Genomic DNA, 20165 nt, shown 5'->3' on the forward strand with positions numbered 1-20165 from the left:
TTAAAACATATGCAATATTGCCAAGGAACTCAGGGGAAAAGTTATGCTTTCTGAAGTGTGTTGTTCTTAAAATAAAAATTAAAACAGACAAACAAAAAAAACCAAACAACGCCCGCCCCCCCCCACCCCCCCGCATTTACCTGTTTGTGTTTCTAATTTTAGGACTTTCAGTAATCCATCCTCTCCACCACAGGCTATAAAACCTTGATTCTTATTCCAGGAAATACATTTCAATCGAACATTACCTGGAATTGCAATCTGAAAAAGAAGTATTTTGCATCTCTACACAGTTGCAACAACCACGTTTTATTTTACATAGTCTATTTGAGCACCTCAAAGACACCTACAATAGGACAAGAGATAAATTTATTTCTATTAACAGATCTGTACATGCAAAAAAAAGGAGAGAAGACAGAATTACAATCACTAATGAAACTGTGCCACACTCGAGCAATCGAACACATGAAGTAAGTAATAATAGCAGGACACCTTCGAAGGTGTGCTCAGCAACCAAAACAGGTGACCGTGGTCACACAGTGCACAGGGCTCCGGTCTGCAGCGGAAAAGCCGCGTCCAAAGCCTACCGGGGGGAAAACTGCGGAGCTGCTGGTGCAGCGGGAGATCAAAGAAACCCCAGCCACGCCGAGGGAACCGGCGGGACGGGACAGGGCAGGGCAGGGCAGGGCAGGGCAGCGCTCTGGGAGCGCCGCACCGTGCCCAGCCTCCTCGCAGCGGCCGCAGGCGGCGGGGGGACCCCGAGGGTCCCCTCAGCTCCCGCGGGTTCCCGACCCCCGGGACTCCCCAGGGCAGCTCCCCCTGCCCGGGAGCAGCCTGCGCTCCGCCGTCCCGCGTGTCCCCAGCGGCACCTTCTTGCACAGGTAGATGAACATCCCGGCGGAGCGCGGGGAGCCGACCCGGGCCGGCTCTCACGGCAGCGCGGCCGCGCCGGCAACCGCGTCCCCCTGGCAACGGCCGGCGGAAATGGCGCCGCTTCCGGGGGAGCGGCCGGGCGCCATTAGCGGCTGAGCCCGCCCCGCCGCGGGCCCTGAGCCTCCGGGGATGGGCCGTGAGGGCCGGCCGGGGCTCCCCGGCTCAGGCGGGCTGGGGGTCCCAGCCCGGCACAGCCGTTAATGGGAGTGCTCAGCTTGGTTAGAAAGCATTGGGAATTTGTTAATAAAGGTCACTTTGCTTTTACACGAAGGAAAATCCCAAAGTTCGTGAACCCCAGGTTGTCCGCACACGGTGTTTGCAGTGTAACTTATATCAACATAGAATCATAGAATGGTTTGGGTTGGAAACCTTAAAGAGCATCTAGATCCAACCTCCCTGCCATGGGCAGGGACACCTTCCACTAGGCCAGGCTGCACAAAACCCCATCCAACCGGGCCTTGGACACTTCCAGGGATGTGACGCCCACAGCTGCTCTGGGCAACCTGTGCCAGAGCCTCACCACCCTCACAGTAACGAATTTCTTCCTAATACATAATCTACAGCTGCCCTCTTCCAGATTAAAAACATTCCTAATCAAAAAGAAAGGAGACTTAATCCATGAGACAGAGAGCGACTAACAAGCTCTAAGTGATGTTCAGGTATTAGAACGATAAATTGTCACTAATATTGCTGTGTTAAAATTTACAGCTGGACAAGTTTTGATGATTTCAGACCTAGGGGGAGGTTAACAAAGCTTGGGAAGAAGGATGTCACACTGATAATGGACACAAAGAATGCAGAATTTATGGGCCTCAAGGCCCACGTTTGGCAGGACTCCCAAGATAAGAAAGAAACTAATAAAGTCAACTCAGCAACCGTGCTGAAATCAGCTCTGACAGGGTAAAGGGTAACTCCAGCAGGGCAGATTGCGACCACCAGACCCAAGAAACCCACCAACCCAAAAGAAAGACTGAGCATGTGGACTAATTAGCATGAAAAGCAAGAGAATTGTTACAACATATATTATAATATTGGCTTCTTGCAAAATATAAAGGTAGATATTATATAATGTTAGAAATGCTTTTTTGCTGTGTGGATGTAGTTTTCTCTCTTTTTAGCAAGAATGTTAGCACGTGTGAGCAAGTAAGATAACCTCCAAGCGAGCAGAGGATGAGGCCCGAGAAGCTGCTAATCAACACTTTGTCCAGGGAACAAAAGGGCCCAAAGGCTACTCTGCCCGGAGAACGGGCGGCCAGGAGGGTCCGAGAGCCGCTATCACCGCTCTGCCGGAGGGGCAGAGAGGCCCAAAGCTGCAATCAGCCCTGACTGTCTGGAGAATTAAGAGATCCACCCTACCATCGACTCTCACCTAGCGGGCCCAACCCCAAGAATCAAAAGAAATAAAACCACAAGGCAGAAGACTACACATGCTCTAAAAAGGCAGAACCAAGGAGTGGCCGTGCAGAACAGCTCCAGGAAAAGTTTGAATATGAATAGAGAACAGACAGTAAAAATGGTATAAAAAGGACTCACCTCGGGCATCAGGTGTGCTCTTGGCAGAACGCCAAGGCACCCGGCAGTTATCCCTTTGCTTTATTTTGTGTCTCTTATTGTCTTTATATTAAACCCTTTAAATTCTCACAGGAGAGTGAACCTCGTTTTTCACAGAATCATTAACCAATAGAAGATAGAATGCTAATTATTAAGATAACTATGTAACTTGTAGCACTATGTAACTCCAGCACCCACAGCCCTTATGGTCAGGAGCTCTGTGAGTGTCTCCCCATCCAGGAGTGGGTAAGAGACTCAAAGATGCAACATATGAAAAGCAACTGTATAAAGTAAAAAGAGGGGTTGATATAATATTGTGGACTTGGTATTGTGTAGTAGAATTTTAGAAAACTCATACATGCTTTACAGTGACAAGTGTATGAAGTCATGGTTAAAAAACATTCTTTTTTGGGTAATGATATGGAATGGGGCAATTGGTTAAACCTTCTCCTTGTTCTCCATTAGGAGGTATTTTTAATCATTGGAATAAGATTGGTGGAGAACCTCTTACAAAGTGGAAGTTAAAGGAATATTGTACTCAATGATTGGATGGTGAGGAAAAGTGGCCAGAAATGGAAACATTAAATTATAATAACATGCTGCAACTGTTGTTTTGCAGAAGATTGGATAAATGGGATGAAATCCCATGTGTAGATTTATTTTTCTCATTGAGAAGTGGTCATGAAACAAGAAAAAATGCAGGTTATTGATGTCTGATTCAAATGTGTTGATGATGGAAGAGAAAAAGAAATCGCTGCTGCTCTGCTTGTAGTAGAGGGAAAAGGTGTCTGAAGGTGGATAGTGAGGAAGAGGGTGTACAGTTGTTGGTTTCTCTGAGAAAGAATCATGACAGTGATAATTGGGACCAGGACAGTACTGGTGGTAAGACTGGAGGGAGTGACACATGTAGTCCAATTGTAGGTAGAATTTGGGCACACCAAAACCCTGTATATGTAAAAGTTCCTTTTTCAACCACTGATTTGATACATTGGAAGGAGTCTGCCAGGTTGTACTGAAAAATCCAGAAAAATTTGAAATCCTGTATGGTACACCACATAATGTGAATCTGACAGGAATTCATGTAGTAGCCGAGAAAGCTTTAACCAATCATCTCTTGTCTTTAAGTAAAATCCTGGGATTATTACACAAGTGCTTGCTGTTTAGAACACCGGTCCCAATCAAGTCACCAATACATTCTTTCAAGCATCGAGATCAAGACTACCTGAAAACGTGGAAAGATACTCCACTAGCTGAGAAGTGGAAAGGACCTTATCAGGTACTGCTAACCACACACAGAGCCGTGAAATTAAAAGCACTGGACTCAAGAATTCATTACACACGGACCAAAGGTATTCCTCCAACTTCGTGGTGATCTGAACAGAAGGAGCCTGAAGCTGAAACTGACTCAGGACTCATGAGCTGTATGTGGACAGAAATAGAATCTGTACTGCATTTTGATTGTATTCAGGGAGAAATTTTACTATATTTTTGTGTTTTACTAAGTTTAAAAAGTTTTTATAGTCAATGTGCTTGGTTTTTGGAACACCACTGAGCACCCGGGCCTGGGTGCACAACTCTGAAATAAACAATTATGTCTCTCTTGAGTATGTAATTATTGGCTTGTAACACACTGGATAATAAATCTAATTTTGCTGAACAACAGTATGTCCTATTTCAAACAAGGCATTTATATAATCTTGGAATTTTACCTGGTACTCACAAAGTGAGGCAGGTAATTGCTCAGAGGAATTGAATGTAAATATTATCATTTGCAGTATAAAATGAAGTTGTGAATACTAGTGCATGAATCAAAGCCTGCCCAGCTGACAGCTTGCAAGATACATCTGGCCTCCAGAACAATTTTCCACTATCATATAAAGTTTTACATCTCATCTGACAACTGGCCTTAGTGTAAATAGGACTGAGGTCATCCCCTCCCAATTGCCAAGAAGTTGTAAAGTCCTGCATTAGATTTACGACTTGTTTATTCTCACCAATAACAGAGGCCAAGGCATACTGCTGGCCCTATAAATGCCGGTATAATACCCATGTCTATGCAGAGGACATGAAAGTAAGCAACGTGCTGGATATAAAACTCCATGACTTATAGAAAAAAAAAATATGCATGCACAGCAATTTGAGGAAGCAAGTGTAGCATAGCCAGGATGTCCCACGCTCACTTTAATTATACTACAGCAAATTAATATCAGTGTGGGGATACATTACAAAATACCAAGCACAGCCAAATCCAGCGTTATTGGAGAGTTTATAGTCTCGTATTTAGCCCTTGCAGCTGAAGCTGTGTCCCATGTTCACTTGTGCTATGTAGTGTTGTATTCCAGCTTAACATTACTGTGTAGGCATACCTGAAGTCACACTGCCATGTGCAGTGAAGTGAACATAACTGAACTTGCTTGAATGTGTTATGTGCCAGGTGCAAAACAAGTACAGATGTTGTTTAATATGTCCTTGGCAAACCAGCTACCAGATATAATATTTTATGGAATTGTATTGCAAGGGTCTACAAACTGTGTGGGATTTTTCCATTAAAAAATCCCCATCATTTTGGCTCCTAATTTAAATATAATTTCTAAAGTATTTGGATGATTATAAATGCCAAATGTATAAAATCAATGGATTCCTTTAATGACTAATTTTTTTTTTAATTGTTAGCTTGTATGTTTTATCCTAAAAGCCTGATTGAAACAAGTGAAGTGTCAGTAAAGTTTGTGTAATGACAACAGGAATGACTGTCTAATAACATAAGTAAATCTTGCAGGGTAAAAATATTAAATTGGAGGACATCTTTCATTCTTCTACATGTTAAACATTATTAATACTTGAAATTACTGTTAAATCTTTTATTTATATTTTCAATTACTTCTAGGTTTTAAAATAAAATACTTCTTTTTCCAAACATGTGACTTGGGGCAGTTTTCTGTTTAATTCTTCCATTTATGCCTCCTTTATCTTTGAGGTGTTGTTTCCTTGTGTTTTTTAAACCCTTTATTTCATAACACACACCATTTAAGTTGAATACAAAATAACTTACAACATCAATCTGCATATCATATTGTATTTTATTAAAATAAGTTACAAGATCCCAACTTACTTTCCAGTTTAATGGAAAGAAGACATGGGCACATTTTTTCGTTCTGCCTTGCCATTTCAAAGTTTTATATAATGTGATATACTGTGTCCATTCTTTTTTTTTTTTTTTTTGTATTTACTTTGAAGTAAGAGAATAAAAAATGCAGTTACTACAGAACAGCAGTATCTGCAGTACAGACTGAAGCACAGCAGGTATGGGTAGCTTCGTGGCTATAAAGTGACTGTATATGAAGATCTCAGGGTCACTGTATTTTCAAGACTATTGTCTTCCTGAAGTCTTCTTGACATTTGTCAATAATAATAAACCAACTTCTGTTTTGTAAGCTGTGCAGTGAAATAAAGCTTGCTGAAAACAATAAAAAGGTTTGATTCTGAAAGATTATTTTAAAATCAACCAGAATGATAGCTTAGACAATCTGCTGTCTGTCTTGATATGCCTGCAGCTTCTCAGACACTTCCTCTAGTGGTCAGTTGTTAAGGGCAATAAAATAGATGTCTATAATGTTTGTTTTATTTACAGTCTTTTTCATTGCTGCATTTTCAAAAAGCAGTCTGTTTTCTAGATGAGGTCAATACATGCTTGAAATAGAGATTTCCAAATGCTTTAGAGCTCCATCAAGATCTGGCATCTTCCCAAATAATCTCAACCACCCTAATTTCTTAAAAAGGAGTTGGATCAGGTGATATTCAGGGATGAAGATCAGCAGGTGATGGTCTCTGCTGTGTTTTCCAGGTTGTCTTGAAAGGATGCTAGGGATAGAAATGGCCCATCAAAGAATAACTTTGAAAGAAAGACTCAGTTCTTTATAATAAAGTCTATTCCTAACTTAAACCCACAACATTTTCTTCCTTAACATGAACTCTTGGGGCAGAAAGATTGATCTCTGAAGGATGTGCTAGTACTGAGATGACATTACAGGTTTAAATATCTTGGTGTTCAGTTCTAACTACTTAGAGTCCCTGTAATTATATATTATAATCCAGGAAAATCAGAGTTCTTCCCCTCACTTTTCCCAGGCAGATAAACTGAACTCCAAGCACACTGCAAGAAGAGGGATGTGCAGTTAGATCTCATAAAAATAACTTTGAATTTATTGAAAAACTGGGAAAGTCTTGTGTCCTTGGCAGAAGTTTTCATTTGGCTTTCAGAAACTTTGGCAAACTGGAAAGTTATTTTATCTATGTAAATGATGAGTTCATGTATAAAACTCACTAGTTTACTCTCCTTTTTTTTAATCTTAAATATCCCACTCTTCCTTGATTGTGAATCCCCAGGGATCAGGATGATAACCACAGACATAATGCTCCTTTCAATCAATTCCTATTTGAACTAAAGCACCTTTAACAGAAAAAAACATTAAGTCTCAAAAATTTCAGCAAAGAAAATCTGCCACAGTCCTTGGTAAATTGTAACAGTGACCAACCACTCCTAAAAATTGTACCTTATAATGTACCACGGTTTGTCTCGCTTTAATTTCCAGTTATTAGTTCCTGCCATGTCATCTGAGGGCATTTATTCCAGCATGCAGGCTTGCTGTGGTAACACAGAGTTCACCACTTTCTCCTTGGTGGTTGGATGGTTTTTTTTCTCTCCCACATGTTTGTGAAATGTCTAATGCGGGGGCTGGCCACATTTCACGGCTGCAGACACGGCACTGCAGCAAACAAAGCTGGCAAATTCCACCCACCAGCACCTCAGACCTCCTCTGGACCCAACACTTGCCCAGAGGCTCCAGCCTCAGCACCCTGCCTTGCAGCTCTCCCATTTTCCTGTATCCCAGGATACTAATATGCTCACACATTTCCAGAGAAAAGAAGGTGCTTGAAAATCACTTGGGACAGTGCCTGTGGAGGTGGGATGCAGAGGAATACCACAGCTAATGGGACTGTTGTCACACATGAAGTTGTCTCTAAAATTTTGGGGCATAATAAGAGGGGTCAGAACTCAGTGTTTGATGTAACAGTAAAAGTCATCCAGAAGAATTATGAGTAGACCTGTGCTTGATGTTCAACATGGTATAAGTAATCTAGGGAATGTGGGTATATGCATTTATTTTATCTGTATCATGTTGCTCTTCAGTGAAGTGTGAAAATATAGTCATGTTTGCAAACAAGATTTTTTTCCATAATATTTCTAAAATCACCCTGAAAATACTTTCTCTTTTGAGGGATATTTCTTCCCTGGTTTATGTCAAAACAGTTACCTCTAAAATACCAGTAAAGTGCTAAATGCAGGTGATCATGTAAAAAAAAGGATATATTTTGAGGACAGAGCTTCAAGGCGTGAGGTCACTGAGTCCTGGAGGGCAACTATGGCTTCACACTTACAGGACTCTTCAGTTGTTACAAGACTGCTCGTTATGGCTCCTAAGAGAGAAAACAGCATTTAGTATTTTTATTACAATTATTGAACATTTAAATCCCAAGAAAATGCTTGACTCTGTGGAAGGAGTCGAATCCATGCTGTGAGACTACAGCAAGCACTGCAAGCCAGGGCAGTTGGGAAGGAGGGACAGCAATGAACAGGGGCTTGTGTGTAGCCAGAGACCTGAGTGTCATAGTCCAGGACAGGCAAGAGAGAGCTCAACTAACCAAGAAGAAGGCAGAGCAGTGATTTCATCGTCTGCCTACCTGGATGTTCTACACTCTTTAAATTAGACCATTACTGAGCAAAAAAAAAAAAGGGGCTGGCTGCAGAGACCAACCAGCCTCCCCATCAACTTTAATTGTGTCACCCCACAAGTATTCTTGGTTTCTAACATTGGCAATATGCATGCATAGGGAATATCTATCTTGATTCAAGAGGGTGGACACAAATCCATTCCAATGTCACATGAATATAGATGGGGGGAATGACATCATTCAAATAGGCCCAAGTGAATTTAAAATCTAGCAGAAAGTCACAGCAGTATCACTGGAAGAGCCAGTTAGTATGACAGAGAAGTCACCAGTCTCTTCAGAAAGAGAAAGCAAGCACTGCTATACTCCACAGTGCTTCCATTGAATCTGTTCCTAGGTCTTGACCTCAGTCTTCCAAACTTACAGGGGACCAGCCTCAGCTGTCCTCAAGAATTCCTTTTTCTCCATAATTCACAAAAAAACCAGCAATGATGACAACGAGTTCAGAGAGACAACAATTTCACTGTAGTATACTAATGTCAAGCATCAGCAGAAGACTGTGAGTTCTTAGCTGCATGAAAGGCAATTTAACCTCACCTACTCCATAAAATAAGTAAGTTAAGGCTGCACCACTTGCTGAAGGTTGAGAACAAATGTATCAACAGCTACTGCAGCACAGGTAGCTAGTGAGATTACCATATACATCTGAGACAGGAATAATAAGTTTCCAAAGGCAAAGCCTTCCTAAAAGAGACCCACCCTATGAATACTTTTTCAACAAGTTATCAAGAGGTATTACCTGTATATAATACCCACCCCTTCTTACCTGTATATAATACCCACCCCCTCCTAAGTGTTTTTTCATTGCTTGCAAAGGTAGCAACAGCATATTAATCTTTTTTTTCTCTAGATATATAAATGCGTAGCTCACCAATGCCAAACAAAGTGTGTGAGCATTGTCACAGTAAAACAATAAAAATATTATATTCAAGTACATTTCCCTTTTTTCCTGGATTGTTTTGGCTTCTTTTTTTTCTTGCAGGGAAACTGCAAAACCTAAAATCTATGAGTCTGCAGTTCTGGCAGTGAAGAAATTCATTTGTCTTAAAGCCAGTGTTGAAACTGGTGTCTCCTTGATTCCACTGAAGTTGTATTTGTCCAGTTCCCCTCTTTGGAACATTCCACCGGCTTTATGGTCAATGTACAAAGAAGAGCTGTTCAAGAGTCAGCTGGAGGAAGGCCAGTTCAAAACATCACACCAGCACGGTTGGTTTCCAACCAACTGCCAGTTAACTTTTTATGTCTGCATTTAAATTCTCCAGTGACAGATACAGATCCTCCTTGGATTTTGTCTGATGTAACAAAATTACTTTTCCAACCAACTCTGGCAATTGTCCAAGAGTACTCTGAATTCTTCCACAGTCCTGTGAATTTGAGAGTCTTCCAGTATTTGATATTCAAAATCTGGGGCATTCCTGTTGCCACTGGGGTGCCCAACAAGTCACAAAAAACATGCTAAAGCTGTGTTTTTACACTGCCTTTGTGTTCAAGTCCGGACCAACCAGAAACTATTTTTGCAGATGGTGTTTGTCTATATCCACCTATAACTGTGCTCTTACACAGGGTCTTCAGCCACTTGATATGATGCCAGGTTATTCCTGCTCTGAACCAAAGGCTGGGCTAGGTAGCTCTTGATGGCCCTTCCAACCCAGCCTAACTTAGGATTCTACATCAAACTGTGGAGCGGTTCTGCCAACATTTGATCCCAGTATTGCCCATCTGAAGAGAAAACAGTTGGTGAGTTCATGCTTGCCCCACTCATCTTGGAGGAGTGGGCAAGAATAAAAGGTTTAGCATTGCAGTAGTTCTAACCTGAGTATTGTTCCCCTCTGGACCCCCACAGCCACTCTCCAAATGGTGGTATGCAATGGAGACTCACTTCCCAGAGACAGGTGCCCCAGAATCCTGCCTTGCCAACACCGCCAATTATTCCCGTTTCATAAGGAATGCAGATTATGACAGATTATATTTCTAAATACAGTGAGTCCTTAAATGTGTAACAATAGGTAAGAGGCAACATTAAACTTAAACTAATTTTAAATACAGTAATTGTTATAACTAAACAAGAAGGACCAAACTAGCTCAAAATATTCATGGAAAGAGGCATAAAAGAATGAAAAGGGATTGTGCTTCCTGGGAGCTTGTGAGTTGATAGACCATTTCTCAAAGACATTAAAAATGTTTAACACATTAAAAAGAGGTGCTTCAATAAATAAGCATATTCAGAAAAAAACACAACATGAAATTATTACTTGAGCATGTTTTGTCATCTGAATTTAAGATAAAGCCTTCATAGCAGTCACAGGTGTATGATCCACTCACACAGACCTGCTTCCAGTCATGGGTTTCTGGTGCACATACATCAGTTCACACAGGATGTGCTTTGGAGAGGCAGTTATCCAAAAACAAGATAACATTTTTAAATGCTTCCCAGTGGCAATGCTTTTCCATGCTGGGAGCCTTCTTCTTCTGTGAATCTTACCAGGAACTACTGAGCTGTGTAACTGATTTTGCCTTGGAGCAGCAATTGTCTTACTGGGGGTTAATACATTAATTAATACAAGGGATACCTGAGACCTTGCTCACTCTGACCCAGCTGGTGCCTTACCCCACCAGATGTGAAATGCCACATGAGCTCCAAAGGCACACTAGGAAAGGTTTCCAGTACACAAAAACTTTACAGTAAGGAGACCGGGAAGGAAAGAAACACTTCTGAAATTATTACATTTTTACTGTAGCACAAAGCCACTGAGAAGCTAAAGAAAGGAACAGCAAGATGAAATTCAGCCTGGAGGGGAGGACATCACCTCAAACTGTCTTGCATGGTGGTACACACATTCCACAATACTGCAAGGCATGTGACTAACCCCTTCTCTCTTCAACAATTCCTCAGTTCTGGGTTTTCTCAATATTGCATAAATTAGGGAAGGCCTTAAGTTATAAGTTGAGAAAGACTGCATGGTGAGTACTTACTAACATTGTTACATATAAAATCCTTTGTGTCTCTGAATTTTGCTCAAAATGGGCAAGGCAGAGTGACACAGAGCTGTCTTTTAACACCTGGATGCACATGAAAGTTCCTCCAACAGATACAAATATATTACTGTGCTAATGAGAGTTATTTCAATACATGCACTTAGCTGAGGAGGGCATGGGGGGAAAGGGATCAGCAATCTGCTCTTACTTGAGCATGTCTTCCTGTCTGGGTTGAGGGTGTAGCCTTGGTGGCAGTCACAGGTGTAGAACAGGTCATCCCTCACGCAGACCTGCTCGCAGTCGTGCCTGCCAGGCGCACACATGTCAGCAGCTGAGGGAGGCATTTCAGAGGAGAAGAATATTAATCAATGTCCAAACTTCAGCCTTGAGAGCTGCTCGTAGTGATTCCCATTTGTGAATGTATCTTCATTTGGATGCAAACCAGGATGCTTTTACTGCATGTCAGCATGCTATTAACCAGAGCAGGGTGCAGAGAGTGTGTTTTTATCCGGCTATCAACATCACAAAATTAGTACAAGTTTTGAAATACTGGCAACACTTTTTTGCAGCTGTAACAAACAGATGGCAAAAGGAATGGAACTAGAAGTGATGCATTTACAAAACAATTATCCAACAACTTCAGAAATCAAATACCTTGATTCTAAGAGACTATTTGGCACTACTTCAGCTTTTATTGAGTTGGAGAAGACACTGTTCTATGGAGTGAGAAGACCATAAACAAAAAGGTGTATGTGGCTGCTAAAAAGATGTGACACCCACTGCCAGTTACAAAGTGGGCACTTTATGTGTGAGGCTGCTGTTTTCTGCCAAATTTAACATGTCAATTCTGGAAGGACAAGCTGAGAAGGAATTCCTGTATTTGGATATCTTTGCAGTAAGGAGGCCCAGTAAGGCACAAGAAAAAATAAAGGATGGAGAAAGAAAGGAAGAGAGAGAGAAAAGAAAGTGAGAAAGAGAGAAAGAAAGAAGAAGGAAAGGGAAGCAAAGGAAGAGAAGAAAAAAAAGGAAAAGTAAAAGGAAAAAGGAAAAGGAAAAAATACCCTCTCCCAGACCTAGACTATTTTTGCATCATTTTTGCACATCTTTGTGATGTAATTGTCACAAACACATGAATGGTTGGGAAATCATTAGCAGGATACTGCAAAATGAGATTCAAAAGAAAAAAAAAAAGCAAGCATGTGAAGAAAATAATTTAAAGTTTGAGTATGCAGGAGGAGAATCGGTGCAATGAAATGAGGTTTGGGATTGGAGTCCCAAAGGGAAGACCTAATTGAATTTACATTCCCTCACATATTTATTGCCTCTCTATAATGCCAGCTAAGAGCTAATCCTAGGCACCATATTTACAAAATCAGCTCCTAACCTAGGCAGGAAGAATACTCAGGCCCTGTGACTTCACCTTTTTGCAATGTGAGAACTGTGACTTAACTGAAGAGATTTGCCTAGGAACCTCCTGGAACTGGAAGCCTAAGTTCAACACTTGGTCACACAAAATATAGTAAGGAAAAGGATTGTAGTGGAAGTAGAAAAAAAAGGATTTTCCCTATATAAATAACCAGTGAGACATCCAAAGAAATTCAGAGTGAAGATCAAACCATAATCAAGTGAAGACAGTATAGAATAGATATTAATCTGTAGATAATATATACTTATGTGTACATCCCTGAGTACCAGCTACATCTATGCTCTTGTTCTCTTCACAAGAGACCAGCACTGAGAAGGAACATTACCCTCCATCCTCTAGAGCTCTAAGGCTGCAATATTTTTTAAGGTCCAAACACATCCACCAGAAAGAGCAGTAACAGTCGTGATGATACAGACTCCAATCTCTCTTCCAGCACAGTCCATGCTCTCCCTCATTCATTATGCTGCTTTACTGAAGAGTTTTCTGACAGAGATGGTACACATCATGTATTGGATATGGCAGTTCATGCTCCATAGGTGTGAAAATACTGTGAAGTCCTCAAGGAAATGCCAAATGGCATATTAATCTTACCAAATACAAGCCTCACAGAACTGTAGCCTAGCCAAGGGTCTCAAATTACTACTGTTCATATGAAAAAACAAAGTTGCCCTGAGTTTTCAGGGGTTGTACAGAAACTCTGAGATAATTTATCAGAAAAATAACATAAATTAGCTGGCTTTTTAAAAGCTACTTCCTTTCAGTGGAACACAATTTTTCCTTAATCAGATCTTACTTGAGCAAGTCTTCTTGTCTGGATTCAGAGTGTATCCTTCATAGCAGCCACAGCTGTAGGATCCATCATTACTCAGGCAGACATGGGCACAGTCATGCCTTCCAGGTGCACACATGTCCATGGCTGTGGTGAGCCATGGTTTAGAAAAGAAACCTATTAATCCCTCCCAGACACTTCACTGTTTTAAATGCTCAACATTTGTAATTACACTTTAATTACAATTTAACCAATGTCCTACTACATTATTATATTATGCTGCAGACAGCTGAATTCAGTTATTAATTATTTAATGGAGGAGGTAGATACTGCAAGACATGACTACATCACATCTCATGCAGTTCTGTCTTTCATCAGCAATTCCAGCAGTCCTGTACATCCCCAGTAAGGATGAACCTAAAAACCCACGAGATAAGCAGTAATTTGCCCCATGTCAGACTGAGCAGCTAAGCGATGTTTATGGAATTCTGTGAAGACCATAAAATGGTAGGTAAGTGCCAAACTGCATTTTTTAATCAACAAATTTAAAGAAAAATGCAATGTTATTGTTATTGAAACCAAGGGGAAAGACTACAGCTGAGTTCTCATTTTAGGGTAACTCACAGAAAACATGTCCATATCTCCATGGGTTTCATATATTCAAGTAGCCTTTCTTACCTGAGCAAGTCTTCTTGTCTGGATTCAAGGTGTAGCCTTCATAGCAGTCACAGACATAGGATCCATTTTTACTCACACAGATCTGGTCACACTCGTGCCTCCCAGGTGCACACATGTCCACAGCTTGTAAGGCATGTTAGAGAAACAATTCATTGTTAATAGCAAGTAGTTTGGAATGGAGTGAACATTCACTTTTTTTAATATATTTCAGTTTGGAATCAGCTCAGAAATGGCAATAGTAGTTGAAGGAACTAGAACAAGTGGTAGGAGAAAATATCTATACAGTATCTACATCTGAAGACTTTGTTTTTGCATCTGGCCCATGAATGGATCTGTAAGCACAATAAAAAGGATGGTGATAGAATCAAACGACATCTCACCATTACTTGCAGTTGAGTTTTATTTATTATTCATTACTAGATTTTTTATTATTGAAAAAGATACAGATGTTTGCTGTTTCAACAGAAGCACACAAGTAGCATCTCAAATTCAATTATAGTGTAAAATTTTTATTTTTTTTTCTATTTGAACTCATCTTCCAAAGGAATAATACCTGAGCAGGTTCTCTTATCTGGATTCAGGGTGTATCCTTCATAGCAATCACAGAGGTAGGATGCCCCGTTACTCACACAGACGTGCTGGCAGCCGTGGGTCCCCAGGGCACACACGTTCACAGCTACAAAGGGCATTGACAGAGAGGTGCTTCAGTCATCCCAGAGGAAAGGAAAAGGCATTAATCATTCATGCTTACAGAAGTATATCTTGCACTGTTTGCTGGATTAGTGGTAGTAAATGTCAGTGCTGTGTTGCTGTCACAAGAAGTTACAGGCCTCCTTTGCACCTCTGTAGCCAGGAGAGAGAGGTCATAAACCGCACGGAAATAACTCACCACCTGAGGTGGCAGGAGAAGAGATGCCCTGAAAAGGGTTCAACAAGGAGAGTTCTAAGCATTTAGTAGCATTACACTGGAAGTGAGAGCTCAGCAATGAAAAGGACCGTCTGGCTCTTTGTATCCAGTCCCTTTCTATTACAGACAGCCAGTTAAAATAATGCTAAAATACATCACTGTCTGTTGGCTTAAGAACTTCAGCTCACCTGCACAGAACCCAATCTATGAATTCCTGCTGCTCTGTAAAAAACTCCCAGATAAACTGAAATGCAACAGAAAGCAAAATTAAATTAAATTAAATTTAAAAATAAAATAAAATAAAACAAAAAAATAAAAACGGAAAGAAAGATTAGAGAGAGAAAGGGGAAGACAAATCTGGTTTTACCTGAGATTTTACTTAGATTATTAGTAGTTACAGTGTGGATATGGACTACTGGTAAAATCAATCTCCAAAGCAATACTGGTGAGATAAGAAATCAGAAGCAAGAGTGCTTGAACCTTCTCATGTATTTCTGAAAAGAAGGCAATTTTGTGGCAACAAAATGGCAACATTTCCCATTTTCTAAAACAAGTAAGATTTAGAAGTCCGCTAAAAAGGCTGATAGAGTTGTCTTGTCTTGGTAAAAACAAATTTGAAACAAAGACAGCACCTTTTCATTGTGCTACACCCTTGGGAATAAGAGAATTAATCACCATGATTTATGAACAAAATCTCTAGGTGATATTTTCAAGCATAAGTGAGAAGCTCAGACTCAAGTGGTCAGATTTTTGTGGTAGGAAAGTCAAATGTCCCTGAGTTGGACAGCAATTCAAGGCTAAGATTTTCCATCTCTGAGATGGTCTCATGCTGAATAATGCTTTCAATGCATCAAGATCTTGGCCAGCTATTTTTCTCCTGAACATTAGTTTTCCTGTTCACCCTACAAACAAATTTATTTGCCTTGGTCAAACCAAAGAAAATCCTAATTGTCACTGGTGAGTCCAGATTTCTTACCAAAAAGCACTCTAGAGCTGGAAAGGGACCCAGTTTACCACACTGTCTTACAAGACCCTCTTAGATTCATTTGGCTTATAGTAGTCTTTTTAAAGACTATTTCCTTCACCCTGGTTTTTTCATTAATCCCACAGATTCTGGCAAACGGCATGCAGGCAACTCAGAGTTACACTGGAAGTGTACATGTGTGAGCTCTCTGATTTATCCTCCAGTCTTGCAGGTGCATAATTTCTGTGCTTCAGCACAATAAACTCTTAAGTTTATTCTTAAGTACAAAAATAAATTATTACTTTAAAAATTCTTAAGTTTATTCTTAAGAAGAAGAGTTTTTTTCTTTGCTGCTATGAAAGGACTTGCTTTGGCAAGAACATAGGTGGAAATGAGTGCCATGTTCACAGCACACATACCTGTCCAGCCAGGTGGGCACTTGTGAGGATCTGGTCACATCAGCAGCACAACATGGTGTCAAGCCAAACCTCAAGGCATTTCCTATGCTAATTATTGGGCAAAGTGTCCTGTCTGCAGATGGTCTTACACATGTATTTCATACCTAGAGAAAGAGGTCTATTCACTCTAAACCTACTCAAAAGGTGTGGTGGTAATTTTTAGTAAGGCTCTGAAATAAAAAAGTAATACACTGCCAACCAAGTTCCCAAGACAGTGGCTGTTATTTTAATTTTCTTACAATGTTATTTACGCCTGATTTTACCTATTACTTGCTGGAGACTTATTTTAAAGTAAATTTCTTAGAAATTTACTAGAAAAAACTGCTTTGCACAAGTTTTTTAACTGTTGAAAAGTTGTCATTTGATTTTTGTGACTAGGGCTGTGTCACAGCTATCTATAGGCAGTTCTAAATACTCCAGATGACCTTTTTTCCCTGTAAATGACAATATCAGCTCACTCTGGCCTAGAGTTGTTAGTGAAGTTCTAGCCTAAACCAAATACATACAGCATTTTTACAAGACCAGCCCTGAAAAAGTAAAGTTAATTCATCTCGTCCCAGAGTTCCTTGTCTAAATCAAGTTGAAGAGAAACAGAGGGATATGTGAGCCTGGCACACTGGAAAAACCCAGCAGAGCCTATGAGTGAAAGCCCGTCCTGAGATGGCCTAAAACTGTGTTTGGGCACTTAATCCTGCACCACATTGCTCAAGCCAGTGTAGTGGTTTACCTGCCACACTGATTTTCCTACTCTGATCCATAAGGAATCCCTTCAGCTCCACACTCCCACCCTCCTTGCTTCCCAGCGAGATGGAAAAAGAAATGAGCAGCCTGCACAGCTCTTCAGTCATTTAGTAAATATATGCAGTCAAACCTCATCCAATTGCTGTGATTTCTTTTGCAGTAAATCTGACCAACTGCACAAGGAGGTCCACTCAAGTCAGGTCTGTTACCTGCAATAAGGTCACTATTTGAAATGAAAGGCCATTACGTGGCCTCAACTGAAAAAAAGGGTTGGCTTGTTTGCCCAATGGATGGTAAAGGAAATATTTAGATGCGATACATAACACTCATTAAAAACTTCTTTCTTAGGGAGTGGAACCACAGCAGAAGTCAAAAGGAGCCAAGTTACACTACTCTTTTGGACCAATCCCCTTACCACAGAAAGTCTCCCTGAATTTGGATGTCAGCTTTTCGATCACACCATAGGTCTCCACATAGAAGACGTGTTCATCCAAGGGCTCACTGGCCATTATCCTCAGGGACTGCATGTCCGCCCGGTCTACCCCAACCGCGTAGATCTCGATGCCAGCTGTCCGGGCGCTTGCCGCCACATCTTGAACCTGGTCTTGTGGCCGACCATCTGTCACAACAATGACCACCTTGGGGATGTTGAAGGTTGCTGGCCGGGTGCCCATTTCCTCGGTGAAGACTTCATCCATGGCAGTTTGGATGGCAAGGCCAGTCATTGTGCCAGCAGACAAGGGCTTAATGCGAGACACAGCCTCCTTCAGAGAGGCTTTGTCAAAGTAGGTCCGGAGGGGAAACTCCACCTTGACAGTGCTCGCGTAGTTCATGACCGCCACACGCGTTGTTCTTTCACCAACATCCAGGGTATCGATCATTTCTGACAAGAAGATTTTCACTTTCTCAAACTCTTCAGGTCGGACGCTACGGGAGCTGTCTACGATGAAGACAAGGTCTAGGGGCCGGTTCTTACAGGCAGTGTCTGCCAAGAAGGAAGGAAAATGCTTCAGTCGTGTCCTACACAGGACAGGAGCTCTCACCCAAGGGCAGTGAGTGCTGTCATGGCAAACTGCTCCTACCAGATAATGTTGGTTGATTCTTTATGAAGAGGCTTCAAATGATAGTGAGCAACACATTAGATATTCTTAAATATTAATTTTAATAATTAATAAATAACTGAACTTTTCTAAGCATTAATAGATAGGTGCACATTTGAGCCCTCAAAATGTCTAATTATCCTTGAAACAAAGGGTTGCAGTTTTCATGTAACAGCCAACACAGACATGGAGCAATTATATATAAATGTACTTACTGTTTATTTCCATAAAGCCTGAATTCCAGTTTTTATAAGATAAAGAAATAAAATGGCAAAACATCTGAGTAGATCACACAGGGAACAAATCTTAATATTTTTTAGCATAGTAAAAATATAAACTGCTAATTAGGAATTATTTCTTGTTTGCAAGTAACAATCCAAAATACACAACAGAAAAATAAAGGTCAACAGGAAAAAGACACAAATGATGCTGTAAAAAAGCTTCTTTGGAAATTTTTACTGTTTTAAGGCTTGTAGAACAGAGAAAAAAGTGAAATTAGTTATGAAGTAATTTTACATGTAAAAATGAACATTTACACACACATTTCCAAAATTCCTCACTGCCATATAAATCTAGACAGAAGCAGAAAAGCCATAGCTCAGATCAGAGACAAGCATCACTTCTAGGAAGAGAAAAAACAATTAAGACAATGACAGCAGACAGCCGAAATGCACCCTCCCAGTCCTGATACCATGTCCTGACACTGATGGTACCATGTACTTAGTTTCTATCATCAAGGTTGGATTTGCAGCTGAAAAATGGACAACCCAAAACAAGAGTATTTCTATAAAAGAGACATTCTGGCTCACCAGTGCATTAAATAGCAAAATATGAGGTGTTCAGTTTGAGTTCACACCTTGAAGGCTGTTTTGGGAACCTGACACACCTCTCCTGGCTACTATCAAGTTCACTTTTATTATTCCATTCCAGCTGAAAATTAAAAAAAATCTCCAGATGTATTTTAAAAGTAGAGGTGAAAACAGCACCTTGGTTTTTTTTTTTTTTCCAAGGTGTTAGAAACTTTTTTTTCTGATTCAAGTGAAAACAGAGGGAAAAAATGAACTGGCACAAATTCCCTCAGGAAGCACAGCAGCAGAGTTGATTTTGCCTTTGGATGGAGTAATAGACCAGATGAATCTAGGATCCCATCCAGGTATATTCTATATCATTCTATATGCATCCTGGAACTCAATTTTGCCTTTGGGAAGCTGAGAAAATATGAAGAAATGTTAGTGCATGCATCCGTAGCTTAAGACATAGGGAAAAAAAAAATGTTTGTCCTAAAAAAAAGGAAAGAAGAGAAAGTAAAAAGACCCAATGCAGAGTTTGTAGGTAGAAGAATTCTCTTTTTTAGAGTAAGAAGAACAAAAAGCTTTTCAGCAACCTGGTCCTTCCATGAGTCTGAAATAAAAATGTTTCGAGCAATGAGCACAGGCAGGGAAGAGCTACGCGGGGTTCGGGGCAGCAGCGAGCGGAGCGCGGAGCGGGCGGGCCGCGGTGTCCCCGGGGTGCGGTACCTGCGGAGGGGCCGCCCGGGCGCGGCTGCCGGCGCGGGCGGAGCGCGGGGCCCCGCGGGGCCGCGGGCAGCGGCAGCAGCGCCAGCGCCACGCAGCAGCCGAGGATGCCGAGCGCCCGCCCCATGGTGCCACCGCCGGCCCCGCACCCGCCGCGCCGCCTTTAAAGCTGCCGGGCCGGGGAAGGGGGACGGGACACCGACGGGGCATCGGCCGCCCCCGCCGCCTCCTCCCCAGGGCGGGCCGGTGGCCCTCGCTCCCCCGCCCCGACGGGCGCTCAGCCGCCGGGAGAGGGAATGGGGCGAGGATTAGAGCTCCTCGTTGGGAACGTGCGGCAGGGCCTGGGCAAGGTTCAAACCTG

The 20165-nt window shown here is 41.5% G+C and overlaps 2 protein-coding genes across 3 annotated transcripts in view; both read right to left on the reverse strand.

Moving 5' to 3' along the window:
• The window catches only part of WDR35 (WD repeat domain 35), a 42605-nt gene extending 41636 nt beyond the window's left edge, over positions 1-969 (reverse strand). For both annotated transcript variants that reach the window (XM_039569281.1, XM_039569280.1), the window contains exons 1-2: positions 867-969; positions 141-258 (exon numbers count right to left, since the gene is read on the reverse strand). In XM_039569281.1, the coding sequence (XP_039425215.1) occupies positions 141-258; positions 867-890 (142 nt within the window). In that variant the 5' untranslated portion in view covers positions 891-969. The remainder of the gene's footprint in view (positions 1-140; positions 259-866) is intronic.
• A 4571-nt stretch (positions 970-5540) lies between these two features.
• On the reverse strand, positions 5541-19931 carry MATN3 (matrilin 3). The gene is made up of 8 exons (XM_039568613.1): positions 19808-19931; positions 17606-18175; positions 14674-14796; positions 14121-14243; positions 13467-13589; positions 11456-11578; positions 7852-7959; positions 5541-6055 (listed from the first exon to the last, which is right to left on the reverse strand). The coding sequence occupies exons 1-8, from the start codon at positions 19929-19931 to the stop codon at positions 6000-6002; spliced, it is 1350 nt and encodes a 449-aa protein (XP_039424547.1). The 3' UTR covers positions 5541-5999.
• Between the last annotated feature and the right edge of the window lie 234 nt (positions 19932-20165).

The sequence above is a fragment of the Corvus cornix genome, chromosome 3 (genome assembly GCF_000738735.6).
Source record: "Corvus cornix cornix isolate S_Up_H32 chromosome 3, ASM73873v5, whole genome shotgun sequence".
Lineage (NCBI taxonomy): Eukaryota > Metazoa > Chordata > Aves > Passeriformes > Corvidae > Corvus > Corvus cornix.